Source organism: Canis lupus, chromosome 7 (genome assembly GCF_003254725.2).
Source record: "Canis lupus dingo isolate Sandy chromosome 7, ASM325472v2, whole genome shotgun sequence".
NCBI lineage: Eukaryota > Metazoa > Chordata > Mammalia > Carnivora > Canidae > Canis > Canis lupus.
Genome location: NC_064249.1, coordinates 41,293,211 through 41,311,461, shown reverse-complemented (window position 1 = coordinate 41,311,461; position 18,251 = coordinate 41,293,211). Strand labels below are relative to the sequence as shown.

General features: G+C 50.1%; 1 protein-coding gene across 5 annotated transcripts in view; it reads left to right on the top strand.

Moving 5' to 3' along the window:
* The window catches only part of SLC25A44 (solute carrier family 25 member 44), a 37,380-nt gene that overhangs the window by 12,259 nt on the left and 6,870 nt on the right, over nt 1–18,251 (top strand). For 3 of the 5 annotated variants that reach the window (XR_007412025.1, XR_004817339.2, XM_035719058.1), the window contains exon 4: nt 1,088–1,275. Coding sequence is in view for 3 of the 5 variants with exons in the window: in XM_035719058.1 (XP_035574951.1) it covers nt 1,088–1,275 (188 nt within the window). In the remaining 2 variants the exon portion in view is untranslated. Of the gene's footprint in view, nt 1–1,087; nt 1,276–1,488; nt 3,755–18,251 lie in introns of those variants that run through there. The other 2 variants (XM_025430860.3, XM_025430862.3) reach the window with 2 other exon arrangements.

Here is an 18,251-nt window from a genome sequence, read left to right as displayed (position 1 = left end):
GACCTGCCCCGCCCCCCCCCCCCCCCCCCCCCCCGCCACACACACACACTTTTAAATGAATAAATGGGCATCTGGTTGGTTTGCAAATAGCAAAGCACACAGGTTCCCTCTGCATTCTCCTTGGAGGTTTGTTTTGAGTGTTGTAGGAGGAGATCCCAGGGAGAGGACAGGTCTCTACTTCTGAGGCGCTCCCAGGCTGGAGAGGACAAAGTGCATATGAGGGCCAGAGGCCTTGCTGGAATGGCCTTGGACTCGGCTGTGGATGAGTGGGAGGGCTAGGGGGGCATGGGTGGTCAGAGGAGATTCTGGAGAGGAAGAGGGGAGGATAGAGGAGGATGCTAAAGGAGGTGGGGAGGAGTAGGGCCAGAGGTCCCCTGTGAGCATCATCCAGTCTAGGGAGGTGTGTCAAGGAGTCCGTGTCCTGCAGTGGTTGAGGGTCTGTGTGGGGCCTGAGCGGGGCGAAGTGTGTTTTGGTGGCCGGGGACGGGTGGTCAGGGGAAGGGGGCAGTACTGCTGAAAAGGAACAGAAAATTCTTGCCTTAGCCAAACTTGCAGTGTGGTAGGGAAGACAGGTCCCGGGGTATGTGGGGGTGACAGATCAGGGGAGGACTCCAGCTGGTGGAACTGAGGGACTGAGATGGAATGGAAATAACAGACTGGCAAGGCCGCGAGGACCCAGTCTCCCCGGGGCCAGAGAGCAGCATCTAGTCCAAGGACCCTAGCTGATTGGCTTACCTCGTGGTAATAATAGCTGGAGGTTACAGAACTCGAGCGTCTGCCAGGTGCTGTTCTCAGCAGTGTTGACTGCTCAGAACAACCACGGGGGGCGGTATGCCCCGTTGCTGTTTCACCCCTGAGGGGACTGAGGTGCAGAGAAGTGGGTACACCCCCTGAGGTTGCACTGTCAGGAAGCCAGGGAGCGGAACTCTGCCTGGGCAGGCAGCCCCGTGCCGCACTGGCCCTCACAAGCACAATCCAGCCCCCAGACTCCAAGGGGGCTTCTTCCCATGGTAGCCCAAGGCAGAGGAAGACTGTGCTGAGCGGCTTTGACTGCAGACCACAGCCTTCTGCTCTGTTGCGTTTCCAGGTGGAAGGCAAGAGCTCCATCACCCTGACCTTCCGACAGCTGATAGCCGAAGAGGGGCCTTGGGGCCTCATGAAGGGCCTCTCGGCCAGAATTATCTCTGCCACGCCCTCTACCATTGTCATCGTGGTTGGCTACGAGAGCCTCAAGAAACTCAGCCTCCGACCTGAGCTGGTGGACTCCAGACACTGGTAACCCATGGTGGGGAGTGAACCCCAATGTTTGCCACACTACTTACTCTAGGGCGGGTAGCACCCTCCCCACGTGCCCCCACCACATTTGCAGCCTGCCCTGGGCCAGGTGGTCTGTCTGGGACAGAGCAGAGACTCTGAACTGCTCTTGCTGAAGAGGCTCCACACCTGGACCCCCTGCTCCTGTTATTTTTCATTTTCTTGCCAAACTAGGCTCCCTCGCTCAGTCCCGGTCCTCGGTCCTGTCCTAAGGAAACCCACCATCCACACCAGTTCTGCCGCACCTGTCCCCTGTGAACTCTTCTGGCTTCTCCCACCATCTGTGTCCCTGCGATCCTGACAAGAGCTGTATATAGAGCTTGCTTACTATCTCACTGGTCTTCCTCTTGGGCTTTCAGCCCAGGTTCCAAGCAGCTGCCATCAGCCCTTTCCTGCTTAGTATCATAGGCTGGGTGTTTTTACTTGGGACTGAGCTGCCCACCAGACTGTTCTGTTTTTCCCTGCCACCGGGGCATGGTGCCAGGTGCCAGGTACTTCTGCACAGGGAGCAGGAGCAGCACAGACCTCTGATTCTTCAGAGCACTTGTCCTCTCTTTGGAGAGTTATTAGGTCGGGGACAAATGTTGATACTTTATTTTGTGTATTTTTTTTAACATCTGTGAACTAGGTACTGTCAGTACTGCTGAGGCGCCAATCCTGCGGTTAGAGCCCACCCCTTGCTCAGACAGGTGGAAAAGGTGGCTTTCCCCTCAATCCCAGTTACCTATCTCTTCCACTTCCTTCAGAGCCAGCAGCCCCAGGACATGCAGGCTGCTGGCTGCCCCTGGTCCAGATGATGGGGGGGTGGGGGGGCCCAGTTTGGAGTAGATGGGGCAGCCTGGGTGCTGTTGCACCACCGGGTGGAGAGAACAGCTGCTCTGGAAAGCCCTAGTGCACCTGCCGAGAGCTGCCCAGTGAAGCCTGGGAGAGGTGGTGGGGCCACTCACATCTATACCCCAGTCACCGGAACTCACACAGTTCTCACAACAGGAATCTCTGAGTTGTGGAACCACTGGTGTTTCTCCTCATCCCTCTCAAGGGATGCTGGGGAGTAAGGAGTGGGTCAGGAGGTCACCCACACCAGGACTGCACTTACCAGCCCGACACTGCCCAGCAGATGTGGCCACCGCCCAGCCAGCCCTCCTCCACCACTGGGCCTGCGAGGCGGGGTGTGGTGCCCCTAATGACAAAAGGCCTGTCAGACCCTGCACTCCTACTGCACATGTGTGGCCTCTCATCATTCCTCTGGGAAAGGCCGAGGAGCCAACTTGAAAGGTGCTAGCTACCTGAGGCCTTGACACTTCCTACGGCTGTCCCATCTTCTGTCGCCCAGGCGGATCAGAGCCAAAGCCTGCTCCTCTACCTTCGCTGCTGCCACCACCACCTCTGTCTGTCTAGGTCTCAAACCTTCCAGGGTTATTCCCATTTACTTACCTTCGGTGTATCCCCCAGTGTCTGTCCGCTGATGGTTGCCACCCCACCTCTGTGCACAGGTGACTCTGAACCTCCTGCCCCTCCCTCACCCACCTGCCCCCAGAGCCACCAATAGCATGGAGGCCAGGGCCTCTGACCCTGCTCTCTGCGCCTCAGCCCTCCCCAACTTCCAGAGGCTTGTGGGCTCAGAGCGCTCAGACCGCTTTCCCCCAACTCCCCGGGCAGGGTGCCGCCCCCTCCCCCCGCCCCCATCGCCCTCTTTACCTCCCTCCATTCTCCCCATCGCCCTCACCCCCTCCCCCTTCTCACACACACACACACACACACACACACACACTCGCGCACTCGCACGGTCCGATAGGACGCCGTGCGTCTCCCGACAGGAAACCCTGGCCGCTGCTCTCCCATCCAGCACTTCAGGGGCTTTGGTCTGGCTGGGTTACGGGGCGCCCGGCGGGGAGGCGACCGAAGGCCACGCCCGCTGGACTTGGGGGCCAGCTGGTCCGTGGCCAGGAACTGGAAGGAACGTGGGACACTGGGTAGGCGTCTGGTACACTGGACTCCTGTGAACATTAGCGGCGGACACTCACTGCTGCACTGTACGAAGTCTCTGACGTGTAATTAAAAGTTTTTATTGAGCCCCTGAGCTTTGGCTGGCGCGTACTCTGCCCCACCCAAGTAGGACGTCGGCGCTGGCGCGCAGCTGCGTCCTCCCGCCCCTCGCGCGGCTCGGGGATGGACACCCGCCACTGCCAACCGGAGGCGCCCACTGCCGGGGCCGACCAATCGGGGGCCTCGGTGGGCGGGGCGGCCGAGCCCGTTAGATTTGGCGGTCCGACTTCAACATGGCCACAGCGCGCGGCGTCCACGCAGACGGCGGTTGTGAGGAAAAGGGGCCTGAGGGGTCGTGTCCGGAGTCTGGGCCCTACAGCGCCACCATTCCGAGAGTGAAGCTCCTCGACACTCTGGTGGATACTTTTCTCCAGAAGCTCGTCGCCGCCGGGAGGTAAGGTCGAGGAAGCAAGGCAGGGTAGAGGGCGGGGCGGCGGTGGCGGCGGCCTGGTCACGTGGCCTCGCGCCGGGGCGCGACTGACCAGCGTCCCCCCGTCTGCAGTCACGTGGTCTCGCGCGCCGCCAGGGGGCGGGGCCGGGAGTTCGGGTTCCTTCACTCCTGCCTGCCTGGCCCGCTGAACGCTGACGGTGGTCAGTGAGGTGGTGATGACGGTGCCCCTGCCCTGGGAGGTACGGGCGCGGAGGGCAGGGCGCGTGCGGGTCGTAGGATGTCCGTGCGGGGCCTCCGCGGGAACCCCGTCGTCCCCCGCGATCGGAGCTGTCGCGGTGCCCCCACCCCACCCCGCCTACCCCGCGGACCCGCCGGAGCCCGAGGCCCAACTACCCCACCCCCACCCCGGACCTCAGTCTTGCCGCGGTCGACTGCTGGGGAGAAACTCCTGCTGTCTCCGCCCTCACCCCCCGCCCCCGCCGCGCTTCAGTCCCGCACACACCCTGCGGCTGGTCCACTCCGCACACGGTGGGCGCGGAGCTGGTTTCTCGGGGGGGTGGAGACGGGCAGGGAACTGAGTAGGCACCAGCTTGATGAGATAACGAACAGGTGATGGGCGAGGACAACGCTGGAAGGAGCCCGCTGAGCAAGTGACCCTGAGCGGACACTGAAGGATGAGGAAGGCTAGGCAAAGCACACAGCTTGTGCAAAGGCCCTGAGGTGGTCAGGCCTGCTGGGGGGTGGGGGGGAGGCGGGCACAGACATGCAGGTGGCAGCTTTTTCGTGCAGGACCTAGTTTCCAAAGTAATGAGTTTTGTAAAATAATTTGTAATTGTTTTTGTGGACTCATCATAAGACACCATCAACGTGTATCCAGCCAGGATCCCCCCCCTTGTTTTATGTATTTATTTTTTTTAACTCCTCCTACTCATTCTTGTCTTCTTTTCTTCTCTTCATAGGCCCCACTTTCTGTTGGCTCTATGTTCTCCATTTGTTCATGTGCAGTTATTTATTGACCATCCACAATGCCCCAGGCTATGTTCTAGGAGCTGGAGATAAACCAGTGATCAAGAGGCGAGAAAGGTCCCTGCTCTCATGCAGTAGGTCTGCGAGTGCCATAAAGAAAAATAAATCAGGAGAAAGGAATAGAGCAGTGGGATGGGGGGGGGGGGGGGTTCTGCTTAGTACGGGTGCAAGGAAGTGACGTTTCAGTATGTTTGCATCCTTGTAAACTATGTTTGTGTATTAAGTTTATGTGAATGATAATTGAGCTACATAGGACTTTTCACTCAACACCATTTTTTTAAAGATCTAACCACGTACTCTAAGTTCATGTGGTTCAGGGCTTTGCAGGCTGCTTTTCATTCCATGACATGCATCCAGCTCCTGCCCATCTCCTGTCACAGACCCCTGGTTGCCTCCAGGCCCCTCCTCCACAAGTCATGCCTAGTGAATGTCCCTGTCCCTGCCTTTGTCCCAGGGCTAGCATTTATGGAGGTAGATAATGGAGAGGAGCCTCTGCATTCTGGAGCTTGCACCTGTCGGTACCGTGTCAGATTGCTCTCCAGAAGAACTGTTCTATCCCCTGCATCCTCACCAGTCCCAGGCATCCACCATTCCAACCCCTGCTGCTCTGAAGGTGTAGAAATGGCTGTCCTGCCAGATTATAATCCACACACCTCTGCTTTGGGCATTTCCTCCTCTTGTCAGTTGTGGGGCTTCCTTTTCTGCCACTGGCCTACTCATTTCCTCCAGCTATTTTTTTTTCCAGGCTTTTTCTTTTCCTATCTATCTATCTATCTATCTATCTATTTATTTATTTCGTTTATGTATGTATGTATTTATTTATTAATTAGCTAGAGAGCACAAGCAGGCAGAGGGGCAGAGGTAGAGTGAGAAGCAGACTCTGCTGAGCAGGGAACCCGACATGGGGCTGGAGCCCGACGTGGGGCTAGATCCCAGGACCCTGGGATTATGACCTGAGCTGAAGGCAGACACTTTACCAACTGAGCCACCCAGGTGCCCCTCATTTTCCTTTTTTTTTTTTTTTTTTAATTTTTATTTATTTATGATAGTCACACACACACAGAGAGAGGCAGAGACACAGGCAGAGGGAGAAGCAGGCTCCATGCAAAAAGCCCAATGCAGGACTTGATCTTGGGACTCCAGGATCACACCCTGAGCCGAAGGCAGGCGCCCAACCACTGAGCCACCCAGGCGTCCCATAATTAAAGTTTCTAATTGTAATTCCAGTACAGTTAACATAACATGTTACGTTAATTTCAGGTGTAGTGTAGGGATCTGCATTGCTCAGTATTCATCGCCTGTTTTCCTGTCCCCCACTGCCCTTCCTTCTGGTGACCTCTCTAGAGTGACCCTTGTCAGTGTTAGACTGAAAAAAGAAAGATCTTTCTGTATTAGGTGTTAATTTTGTCTATCATGTCTTTTGAGGAACAGAAATCTTCAGTTAATAAACAGGTTTGTGGGATGCCTGGGTGGCTCAGCGGTTGGGCGCCTGCCTTTCGGCTCAGAGTGTGATTCTGGGATCCAGAATCAAGTTCTACATTGGGCTTCCTGTGTGGAGCCTGCTTCTCTCTATGTCTCTGCGTCTCTCTGTCTGTCTCATGAGTAAATAAATAAATCTTAAAAAATAAAAAAAATAAAATGGAAAAAGGGGAAATAATAAAAATTAAATTTAAATAAAAATTTAAAGCATTTTGAAAAGTTAGAACACAACAAAGGAGACAGAACTTTAGGAAGAAGGCACAATGACATCACTCTGCTTACTAACTGCAAGTCCTTCATGACAATATGGGTGAATCTCACAAAGGCAATTTTTGTTTGTTAGTTCCTTTTTAAAGATTTTATTTATTTATTCATGAGAGACAGAGAGGCAGAGACACAAGGAGCCTGATGTGGAACTCGATCCCAGGTCTCCAGGATCACGCCCTGGGCTGAAGGCGGTGCTAAACTGCTGAGCCACCCGGGCTGCCCTCACAAAGGCAATGTTGAAGAAAACAAGCCAGACATAAAAAATTACAAACCACAGAATTCCATTTAATAAAGTGGGAAAAAAAACAACAACAGGCAAAACTAATGTATAGTTAGTAGAAGTCAGGAAAGTGGTTATGCTTTCAGTGGAAGGTAAAGATGAGGAGGGGAGATACGAGCACTTCCTGGGGTTCTTGATCTAGGTGCTGGTTACATGGGTGTGCTCATTGTTGAAAATGGTTATCAAGCTGAACATTTATGATTTGTGAACTTTGAAGGAGGTTATTATACTTTAGTAAGAGTAGAGTAAGAATGCTAGAGAATTATCTTACAAAAAGCAATAGTTTCTCTAAGTCGTCAGTAATGAATTTTAAAAGAAAATAGAATATTCACAATAGTAACAAAAACTATGAAGTGTACTAGGTAGTAACCTAGTAAAGAACGGATGAGTTCTTTAAAGAACTTTAAAATTTTACGGAAAAACATAAAAGACAATGTGACTAAATAAATGTATCACATTTGTAGCTGGATGGTGTCATTGCAGAGATGCCTGTGGTCCCCAAACTGATCTACAAATTCAGTACAATCCCAACCAAATTGCAGCTGAATGTTTTTGAGGAACCAGAAGAATTCACTCTGAAGTTTACAAGGAAAAATCAAGGTCTCCAAATAGCTGTGCTAATCTTAAAGAGAAGAGAAAGGAGAGGGACTCTTGGATTTCCAACAGAGGCATGGCATTAAGAACGTGTGTGAATAGACAGGCAAAAGGATGGGCAAGCAGATCAGGGGGCAGAGAAGGGACGAGTCACAGGAGACCGAGGACCCTGCCTATGATAAAGGACACCCCAAAATGAAGTATGGATGGATGAACTTAGTTGACAATGATGGGCAAACTTAAAAATAGGACCGGCAAGACAGCCTTTATAAACAAGGACCCAAGGGACACCTGTCCCAAGATTCAGGATCCAATCCTCATCCGGCTCCCTAGAGGGAGCCTGCTTCTCTATGCCTATGTCTCTGCCTCTCTCTCTGTGTCTCTCATGAATAAATAAAATCTTCAAAACAAGGACCCAAAAGTACAACCATAAGGTGAAAAAAAAGTAATTTCATGAAAATTAAGGATTTTTAAAAGATAAATTGATTAGGCATTGCCTCACAATTTATTCTGGCTAAGGGGTGTGGAGTTAGGCTGAGAAAAGGAGGAGCTATAGTTTGTGAGGGGCCTGGGATAACTGCATTTCTCTTTGTGCTTTATCCTTTTGGGATAAAGTAAACAATCAAAACCGGTGTCTTGTTTTTGTTTTGTTTTTAAGATTTAAAATTTTTTTCAAGTAATCTCTCCACCCAACTGGGACTTGACAGGCCTCCCAAGAGGGAGGCTGACTTGGGACTTGATTCTAGGACCCTGGGATCATGATCTGAGCTGAAGGCAGACACTTAACCAACTGAGCCACCCAGGCACCCCCCCCCTATTTATTTATTTTTAAATTTTTTTTAGTTTTAAATAATCTCTACACCTCATGTGGGGTTTGAACCCACAACCCTGATACCAGATTGTGTGCTTCACCAACTGAGCCAGCCAAATGCTCCATGTTTTGTTTTGCTCATTTCTTTTTTTTATAAATAAATCTCAGTATCTGTGAGAATTTATTTTTATTTTTTTAATATTTTTTAAAGATTTTATTTATTCATTCATGAGAGACACAGGCAGAGGAAGAAGCAGACTCCATGCAGGGAGCCTGATGTGGGACTCGATCCTGGGACTCCAGGATCATGCCCTGGGCGGAAGGCAGGCGCTAAACCACTGAGCCACCGAGGGATGCCTGTTTTGCTCATTTCTTAAGTGGGCTGTCTTTTTACTGTTAACTTTAAGAGTTCTAATTTTGAGAAGTCCAATTTAAATCATTTACTTGGGCAGTCCTGGTGGCGCAGTGGTTTAGGGCCGCCTGCAGCCAGGGGCATGATCCTGGAGACCCTGGATCAAGTCTCACGTTGGGCTCCCTGCGTGGAGCCTGCTTCTCCCTCTGCCTGTGTCTCTGCGCCTCTCTCTCTCTCTCTGAATAAATAAATAAGTAAATCTCTTAACTCTTTAAATAAATAAATAATAATAAAAAGCCCACCAAACCCAGGTTTGGGGGTTACAAAAAAAAATCAAGAATTTTTTCTTTGGTTGCTGGTGGTTTAGTATCATGAGAGAGACCACTGTCTGATTCAAGGTCACAGAGATTTACACCTGTGTTTTCTTCTAATGAGTTTTATAGTTTATGCTCTTCTGTTTTAGGCATTTGATCCATTTTTTTAAAAGATTTTATTTATTTATTGATGAGAGACACAGAGAGAGGGAGAGAAGCAGAGACACAGGCAGAGGGAGAAGTAGGCCTCATGCAAGGAGCCTGATGTGGGACTCTATTCCGGTCTCCAGGATCACACCCTGGGCCAAAGGCAGGCGCCAAACCGCTGAGCCACACAGGGATCCCGGCATTTGATCCATTTTGAGTTAGTTTCTGTGTATGGTATGAGAAAGGGGTCCAACTCCATTCTTTCACATGTGGACATAGTCATTTAATTCTGTGTCTTTTGTAAATTTCCTTATGATTTCTTCTTTGACCAGTGATTATTTACTAGTATGTTATTTGGTTTCCAGGCATATAGTTTTTTTAAAGTTATCCTTCTGTTGTGATTTCTAAATTTATTGCATCATGATTAGATAACATGGTCTGTATGACACTGATTTTGGACGGGGGGGAGGCTTTAGCACTTTGACATCATTTGGCCAAATATGTGGGCAATTTTTGTGAATGTTCCACTTAAAAAAAATGTGCAGTTTCTATTTCTTGGGTATAAATTTCTGTACTTGTCAGTTCGAACTTTTCAATTTTATTAAAATCTTCTATATGCTTATTTAAAAAATCTTTTGGCTGAGCCATCCATTTCTTTTTTTTATTTTTAAATTTTCAAAAAGATTTTATTTATTTATTCATGAGAGACCCAGAGAGAGAGGCAGAGACACAGGCAGAGAGAGAAGCAGGCTCCATGCAGGGAGCCCAATGCAGGACTCGATCCCAGGACCCCAGGATCATGCCCCTGGCCGAAGGCAGGCGCTCAGCCACTGAACCACCCAGGCATCCCCCATCCATTTCTTTTTAAAGTCACATTTTTTGTTTTAAGTTTTTTATTTATTTTTAGTCATGTCTGCTCCCAACATAGGGCTTAAACTCAGGACCCGGAGATCAAGAGACACACTACCAACTGAGCGGGCCAGGCATCCCCCTGATGTTTCTTTAAGTCATGACTGATCTTTTTTTTTTCTCCATGTTTGAGAGATGTCTCTCCACCAGTTTAAAAATACTTATTTATTTATTTATTTGTAATGCTCTGAATACAATGACTTCAAAGGTTCTCCACTGTGCAAAGGAATAGATTATTGGCAGGACTGTCTTAAGATCTTTCTAGAGGTCTAGCCTGGTTCTTTTTGAGACTCTAAATCACATTATGTCAGTGTCTTTAAAAAACCTCCAGTAATAGCACCTAGGTGACTCAATGGGTGAAGCCCTTGACTTTCTGCTCAGGTCTTAATCCTGGGGTCCTGGGATTAAGCCCCTTGTCGGGCTCCCTGCTTAGTGGGGAGTCTGCTTCTCCCTTTCCCTCTGTGTCTCCCGACTCTGTTTCTCTCTCAAATGAATGAAGTCTTTAAAAAATGGAAAAAAAAAAACATGCAGGATCTTGACTGGAGTACACATGTGATAATACTACGAAGATGTCCACACAAACAGAGGTACGTGGATAGCCAGTGAAATCTGAATGAACTCTGTGGATCATATGGTGTTGGATATCGTACTATAGTTGTACAAAATGTTAACATTGTGGAGGGTTGGGATGCCTGGACATCTGCCTTCGGCTCAGGGCGTGATCATGGAGTCCCGGGGTCGAGTCCCACATTTGGGCTCTCTACATGGAGACTGCTTCTCCCTCTGCCTATGTCTCTGCCTCTCTCTCTCTGTGTCTCTCATGAATAAATAAATAAAATCTTAAAAAAATATATTTATTATAGGACAGCGTTCATTGGGAAATAATTGAAAACTACCCAACGGGATCCCTGGGTGGCACAGCGGTTTGGCGCCTGCCTTTGGCCCAGGGCGCGATCCTGGAGACCCGGGATCGAATCCCACGTCGGGTTCCCGGTGCATGGAGCCTGCTTCTCCCTCTGCCTATGTCTCTGCCTCTCTCTCTCTCTCTCTCTCTCTGTGTGACTATCATAAATAAATAAAGAAAAAAAAAAAAAAAAGAAAACTACCCAACATGTCCAACATTTGAAGAATGATGGTGGTTACCCAAGTATAGTAACTCGGACTAATAAAATACTCTGCTGGTATTTAAAATTCCAGTATTTTAAATAATGCCAAGTCATGGGAAAATGATCACATTATAATGTTAAATTTTAAAATCAGATTATAGAGGGAAGCATCCACATCCCACATGAATATGATTTTTTTTGAGATTTTATTTATTTATTCATAGAGACCTACAGAGAGAGAGAGAGAGAGAGGCAGAGACACAGGCAGAGGGAGAAGCAGGCTCCATGCAGGGAGCCCGACGTGGGACACGATCCCGGGTCTCCAGGATCACACCCTGGGCTATAGGCGGTGCTAAACCGCTGTGCCACCGGGGCTGCCCTGATTTTTATCTGTGTTAAAATTTCAGTTGACTAGGGGTGCCGAGCTGGCTCAGTGGGTGTAGTATGCAACTCTTGGTCTTGGTTATAGGTTCAAGCCCAGCATTGGGTATAGATTCCTTAAAAAAATATAATTGCAGTTGACTAGTTGACATGTTACATTTTATAGTCATTTAAAAATGACAATTATTTAGTCTGGAATTTTTTCTCAGCCATTCTACTTTTTATTTTATTTTATTTTATTTTATTTTATTTTTTTTTCTTCTCTAGGATTTTTTTTTTTTAACTTTTATTTATTTATGATAGGCACACAGTGAGAGAGAGAGAGAGAGAGAGAGGCAGAGACACAGGTAGAGGGAGAAGCAGGCTCCATGCACTGGGAGCCCGAATGGGATTCGATCCCGGATATCCAGGATCGCGCCCTGGGCCAAAGGCAGGCGCCAAACCGCTGCGCCACCCAGGGATCCCGCCATTCTACTTTTTAAAAAAAGATTATTTATTCATTCATGAGAGACCCAGAGAGAGAGGCAGAGACACAGGCAGAGGGAGAGGCAGGCTCCATGCAGGGTCTGATGTGGGACTCGATCCTGGGATTGAGCCCTGGGCTGAATGAAGGCAGGCGTTAAACCGCTGAGCCACCCAGGTGTCTGAAGCTATTCTATTTTTTAAAGGTCTGAAATGTTCTTCCTGACCCTGAAAAGCTTGTCAGCTGAGAGTCCTGTGCCTAACTGTGTGGAAGGGGCCACAGTGGTGGTACAGACAGGGGCACCTGGGGGTCGGAGGGCCAGGGACTCCAGGGCTCCCAACTTGTGGGTGGTGGCTGGGTGGAGAGTCGTGCCATCTGTCTGGGGCTGAGGAGAGAAACAGGTCTAGGCTTAGAAAGCTATTTGGACAGGTTCGGGCTTCTCTGCACCTTTGCTCCCTCCTCCCAGGGATGGCCAGGCCCAGTCTGAGTTCTGCTTGCACTCCTCGGCCCCTTCCCCAGCTTGCCCAGCAACGCCACAGAGCCTCTTCTTGGTGGGAGCCCGGCTGGGAGCCAGGTTGGGCCACAGTGGCCCCTCTATGAGCCCGGCCCCTCCTGCCCCCGCTGTCTTCTCCCCTTCTCCGCCTACCGTAAATGTCATCACGCCCCTCAGGCTGCATCCCTGCACCCTGCCCCTCGCCCCCTGTGCCTGGCAGTGAGAATGGCACCTAGCACCTGGTCTGTGGAGAACACCGAGAGCTCCCAGATGAGTTCCTGCATCTGTGGTCCTGGCTGAGAGCCACCCAGGGGCACGTCCTCCCTTGCTGTCACTCCCCTTAGTCCAGGGTTGTGGCCACAGCCTTCTTCCTTCCAGGTGCTAGGTGCCCATCTCCAGTTTCTGTCTCAGCGTGAAGCAGTTTGCCACCATTCCCTTGAAACTTCTCCTTTCAAGATAATTAATCACGCTGTTGCTACTTACCGTGGATGTTTTGTTAGCCTACTCACTCTCCTTGTAGCCTTTGATGCTGCTGTCCATATCTCTGTCCTGGCCGTTTGACCCTCAGCTTCCCACACCAGCCTCTGCCACTTCCCCTTCTTGGGCTCTTCCTCCTCTCCTCATCCTTGAGAGAGCCCTGGTTTTTCCTCACATTCCTCCACATGTGAGCGAGCACATGCCAGGTGATGTCTGGCTGCCCTTGGGCTCCCCTGAGTCCCTTCAGCTGGGCTCCGAGTTCCCATGCTCTGGCCTCAGTGAGACCTCCTTTCCTAGGTCAAGAGCTTCCCTGCCTCAGGGCATTTGCAGTTGAGGTTTGTTCCACCAAGAACGGTTTCCTCTGTCTCTTCCTGAGTTTCTGTAAAGCTACCTTCCTCCCCTGGTTAGTCGTTATCACGACACTTCTGACTGTGCACAGTTCTGTTATCTGTCCCACTCAAGCCACCCCCGAGGTCCCAAGGACAGGATCTGGCTGGTTTCATGTACCACTCTCCCCACTTTGCTTATCGCGCAGCCCAGCACTCTTGACATGCAGTAGATAGTTAGGGCTGTGAGGATCCCAAGCTGCATTGATCTGTCAAGCTTCCAGCTCCTGCAGTCTACCACTGGACTCTCTTGGTGTCCCCAGGACCATCGAGCTCAGCAAGGTGGGGACAGGGCTGCTGCCTCCATGGTCTCTAACGTGGTTGAAGAGCCCAGCGAGTGCTCATTCCCTAGGCCAGAGGTTGAGGAGTGCTAACCCATCCCTTGCACCATCAGATACAGAGCCCTGTTGAAGCAGTTCATGCTCAGCCACCCCTTCCTGGCCCTCCAGCCTCAGCTTCGTCCCCTCCCTTGCTTCTCACATTGGAGCATGGCCTTCTGGTTACAAGGGTTCATTGGCTCAGGGTTGCTTCCAGAATCAGCTCAGCACACAAGGCCATTCACTCCTTGGCCCTGCCCTCATCTTTACAGCCGTGGTCAGGGCTGTGGGTGTCTAACATGTGCACACTTGCATGCAAGTGGAAGCACTCAGGTGCCCATGAGGTCTTCTGCAGCGACCTGCTCTCCCCACTTGCTGCTTCTTGCTAGAACCTTCTTCCCTCTGTGTGTGTAAACAGGAACTTGCAGCTGGTTTCACACAGAAAGGGCTAGACAAATGTTGTATATGAAAATTCCCACTGGCCACTGATACACCTCTGATGCCTGAGGCTCCAGGCGGCTGGGGTCCTTGACAAGTGATGTGTGAGTCCTGTATGTCATAGGGAAAGCTCCCACCTCCATCTGGTGACCAAGGACCTGACCACACGGAGTAGGTCACTCTTCCTCCACCCAGACCTTACTGCTTGGTCCTCATGCCATCTGGAGCAGCCTCCCATAGGCCCTGGGTGCCACTGCTCATCTTCACCACAGTCCATCCAGCCACTGTCACCTGGGAACACGCTGCCACTCCTTGGGTGGCCTCTGATGGGCGATTGCAGACCCCAGCGATCCCAGCTCTTTTCAAAAGACCTAATAAATCCCTGTCTGCCCCACCAAAAAAAAAGTTATTGAGAGACCACATTCACGTAATTTTTATTACAGTATGTTGTTATATTTTATAGAACAATCATTTTTTACAGTGTTCATCTTTTATGGTGCCTAGTGTATAAATTAAGCTTTATCATAAGTATATAAGTGTTTATGTACAGGAAAAAGCATAGTTCTATCCAGTTTCAGGCATCTACAGGAGGTCGTGGAATGTATCCCTTGTGGATAAGGGAGACCAATCTACACATATCTGGATTGATTTTTTTTTTTAATCTTTGTGCTAATATTTCTCAAATCAGAAGTCTTTTTCAGGCAGCCCCCGTGGCTCAGTGGTTTAGCGCCACCTTCAGCCCAGGGCGTGATCCTGGAGACCCAGGTTTGAGTCCCACGTCTGGTTCCCTGCGTGGAGCCTGCTTCTCCCTCTGCCTGTGTGTCTGCCTCTCTCTCTCTCTCTGTCTCTCATGAATAAATAAATAAAACCTTTGGGGAAAAAAAAGTCTTTTTCAGAAAAAGCATCTCAATTTCAGATTCTCACTATTAAGTTTCTAGTAGTTTTAGTCCAGGGGGCCTACAAACCTAAAGACCTAATGAAGATTAATTTAAAAAAAAAATAAGATTTAGGGCAGCCCGGGTGGCTTAGCAGTTTAGCGCTGCCTTCAGCTCAGGGCATGATCCTGAAGACCCTGGATTGAGTCCTACGTCAGGTTCCCTGCATGGGGCCTGCTGCTCCCTCTGCCTGTGTCTCTACCTCTCTCTCTCTCTCCCTATCTCTCTCATGAATAAATAAAATTTAAAAAAAATAAAAAAATAAAAAAGATTTAAAAAATAAAAATAAAAAATAAGATTTTATTCATTTGAGAGAGAGAGAGTGCTCGCATGGGGGTGGGGAGGGGCAGAGGGAGAGGCAGGCTCCCTGCTGAGCAAGGAGCCCAACACAGGGGACCTGGAGATCATGACCCAGGCAGAAGGCAGACACTTAACTAAGCCACTCAGGCGCCCCTAATGAAGATTAATTTTTAAAAGATAACTTTTGCTACAGTTGTCTTCATAAATCACAGACGTGTGCTGTCATCTAGGAGCATTTCTCCTTTTGGCTTCCCGTCTCTTTGTCAGGCCTGGGGCTGACCAGTGGACCCTGGACTGAGAAGGCAGCAGGAAGGAGCTGATGGAGAAGCACCTGCTAGCCTCAGGGCTGCCGTCCAGGCGGTGGGGAGGTGCAGAATGCAGGGATAGCACCCCTATCCCTGGGCTGGGACCGAGGCGCCCTCTGGGGGCAGTCCGTGAAGGGGCTTAGCAAGCTGCAAGGGCCAGCCTCTGTTAGGCCATGTGGCCGGCCAGATGTTCAGGCAGAGCCATCTGCAGGCACAAACCCCCAGGCTGACCCCAGGGGCTTGATGCTGTGCCTCGGTATTTTGAAGTTTTTAAGTTAAACTTATGTGATAACTCAGTTTGCAGTGAGCTTTTAGTACAGTTACTGAAATGCTTTTTTTTTTTTTTTAAAGATTTTATTTATTTATTTATTCATGAGGGTGAGGGGCAGAGACACAGGCAGAGGGAGAAGCAGGCTCCATGCAGGGAGCCCAACGGGGTCCCGGGTCTCCAGGATCACGCCCCGGGCTGAAGGCGGCGCTAAACCACTGAGCCACCCGGGCTGCCCTGAAATGCTTCTTCAGTGAGTTCAGACCATGCAGGTGTCTCAGATGCTGTGTAGAGAGGATTTAAGAGCCAGGTGCCTGGCATCGCAGTCCGAGCAGGCGACTCTAGATCTCAGGGTGGTGACCTCGAGCACCACATGGGATGTACAGATTACTAAAAAGAATTAAGTTCAAAAAAGTGTGAAGAGGGGGCCTCTGGGTGGCTCAGTCAGTGAAGCTTCTACCTTCAGCCCAGGTCACGATCTCAGGGTCCTGGGGTAGAGTCCCATGTCAGGCTCCCTTCTCAGAGGGGACCCTGCTTCTTCCTCTGCCCCTCCTCCTGCTCATGGTCTATCTCGCTTTGTCAAATAAATAAAACATTTTTTTAAAAGAGTGTAGGAGGGCAACCCGGGTGGCTCAGCGGTTTGGCGCCTGCCTTCAGCCCAGGGTGTGATCCTGGAAACCTAGGATCGAGTCCCACATCGGGCTTCCTGCTTGGAGCCTGCTTCTCCCTCTGCCTGTGTCTGTGCCTCTGTCTCTCTCTCTCTGTGTCTCTTTCATGAATAAATAAAGAAAATCTTAAAAAAAATAAAATAAAAGAGTGTAGGAGACAAACTAGATTAAAATCAGTTAACATGGTCATCTGTATTTTGAGATTCAGTAAATACATTTCAAACAGTGACCTTCAGTTAATGATTTGCGGAGGCCACAACTTAGCCTTTTCTCTGTCGTGAGGCCAGTGGGTGCTTCCTGCCACTGGATTGGCTTCTGTGCATGCAGCTGCCACTAGGATGCTTTTACTAAGCATTTGTCTTGGGCAGGAGACACTTCTCGACTCTGGGAAGTCAAGTCAAGTGAAGTCACTGTTTGGCACTTCTGAGGGGGTGGTGAGGACTGTTTTTTTGAAATTAGTTATAATAATTGTAGTCAGCATGGAGCCTGTCAGTGTGCAAGGCACTATACTAAGTACTTTATGTATGTGGCCTCACAGTGACTTAGTGAGTCAGGGATCCATTTATTATCCCCACCTGACAGAGGCAGAACCTGAAGCTTATAAAGGTAAAGAAGTCAGAGATCACTCACCTGACAAGTGGTAGAGGTAGAATTTGAACCTCAGAGGGGACAGGCTGTGAGTCTGCAGAACCAGTGCATGTACCAGTGTGTAGCTGGGTGACCCTTATGTACCCGTGGAAGGCCAAGGCCAGGGCACCATTCCAATAGAGAGCAAAAGGGGGCTTGGCAGGAAGGCCACTGGGGCTGCTCATGAGGGAGACTCCTCTGCCCAAGCAGGTGGGGAGGTGGCCGGGAGTAAGGTAGGGTCTCCTCAGCCCCAGCTGCTGGTCTGCAGCATGGCTTATGTGCTGCCACAACTAACAGTTCTGGGCACCCTGGAGGTCCCAGTGACTCTGCAGGTGGCCTCCCCGCCCACAGGGATATCAGAGTTTACATGAGAAGACAAAACTTGGCACAAGCCAGGGGTTGAGATGGCCCTGAATGGTTTCTAAAATGCATCACTTGTCCTACTTCTCCCTGAGAGTATTTTCTCAGATCACAAGGGCATTTAAACCCTTCCCAGGCCTGTGCCAGCTCTCAAGAAAGGAATTCCTGGCAGTGTGGAGGCAGGTAGGAGGAAGGTAGAGGCATACGTGTCCTGCTGGAGGATGAATGGATCCTGGGTGTGTGGAGTCCACCAGGATGATTGCAGCTCATGCCGTTCTGTGAAGAGTCCATCGTAAGAGTTCCCATTCACAATGAAAAACTTTGCTTCCCTGTTTTTTTTTTCTCTCTCTGAGATGGTGATGGATGTTAACTATACTTCCTGTGATCATTCCACTGTATATGTGAGTCAAACCATCATACAATGAGGTATGGCAATTTTATCACAAGAAAACTGGAAAAAAAAAAAAAAAAACAAGGATCCCTGTCCTGTCTTGCTGACACTGGCCTCCAGTCCGGCTGCCTTCTCTCCGTGCCCTCACGGCAGGCATTCACTGTTCTGGGGGTCTGTGCAAATGGGCTTCGCTTTCACGGAGTCAGAGCTAAGTGGGGACACAGGAAGACTGCTGGCCCCAGGCCCCCTCACCACTGAGCCTGCTGCCTGAGTGCAGGAAGGGGCCACCACTCACACCCTCCACTAGTGAGTGGGCTGGTTAGGAACAGGATCTCCAGTGTCCCATCCAAGTCCATCTCAAGCCACAATTACCGGGTTTCAATTTCAGCCCTGCTTGGCTGGGCAT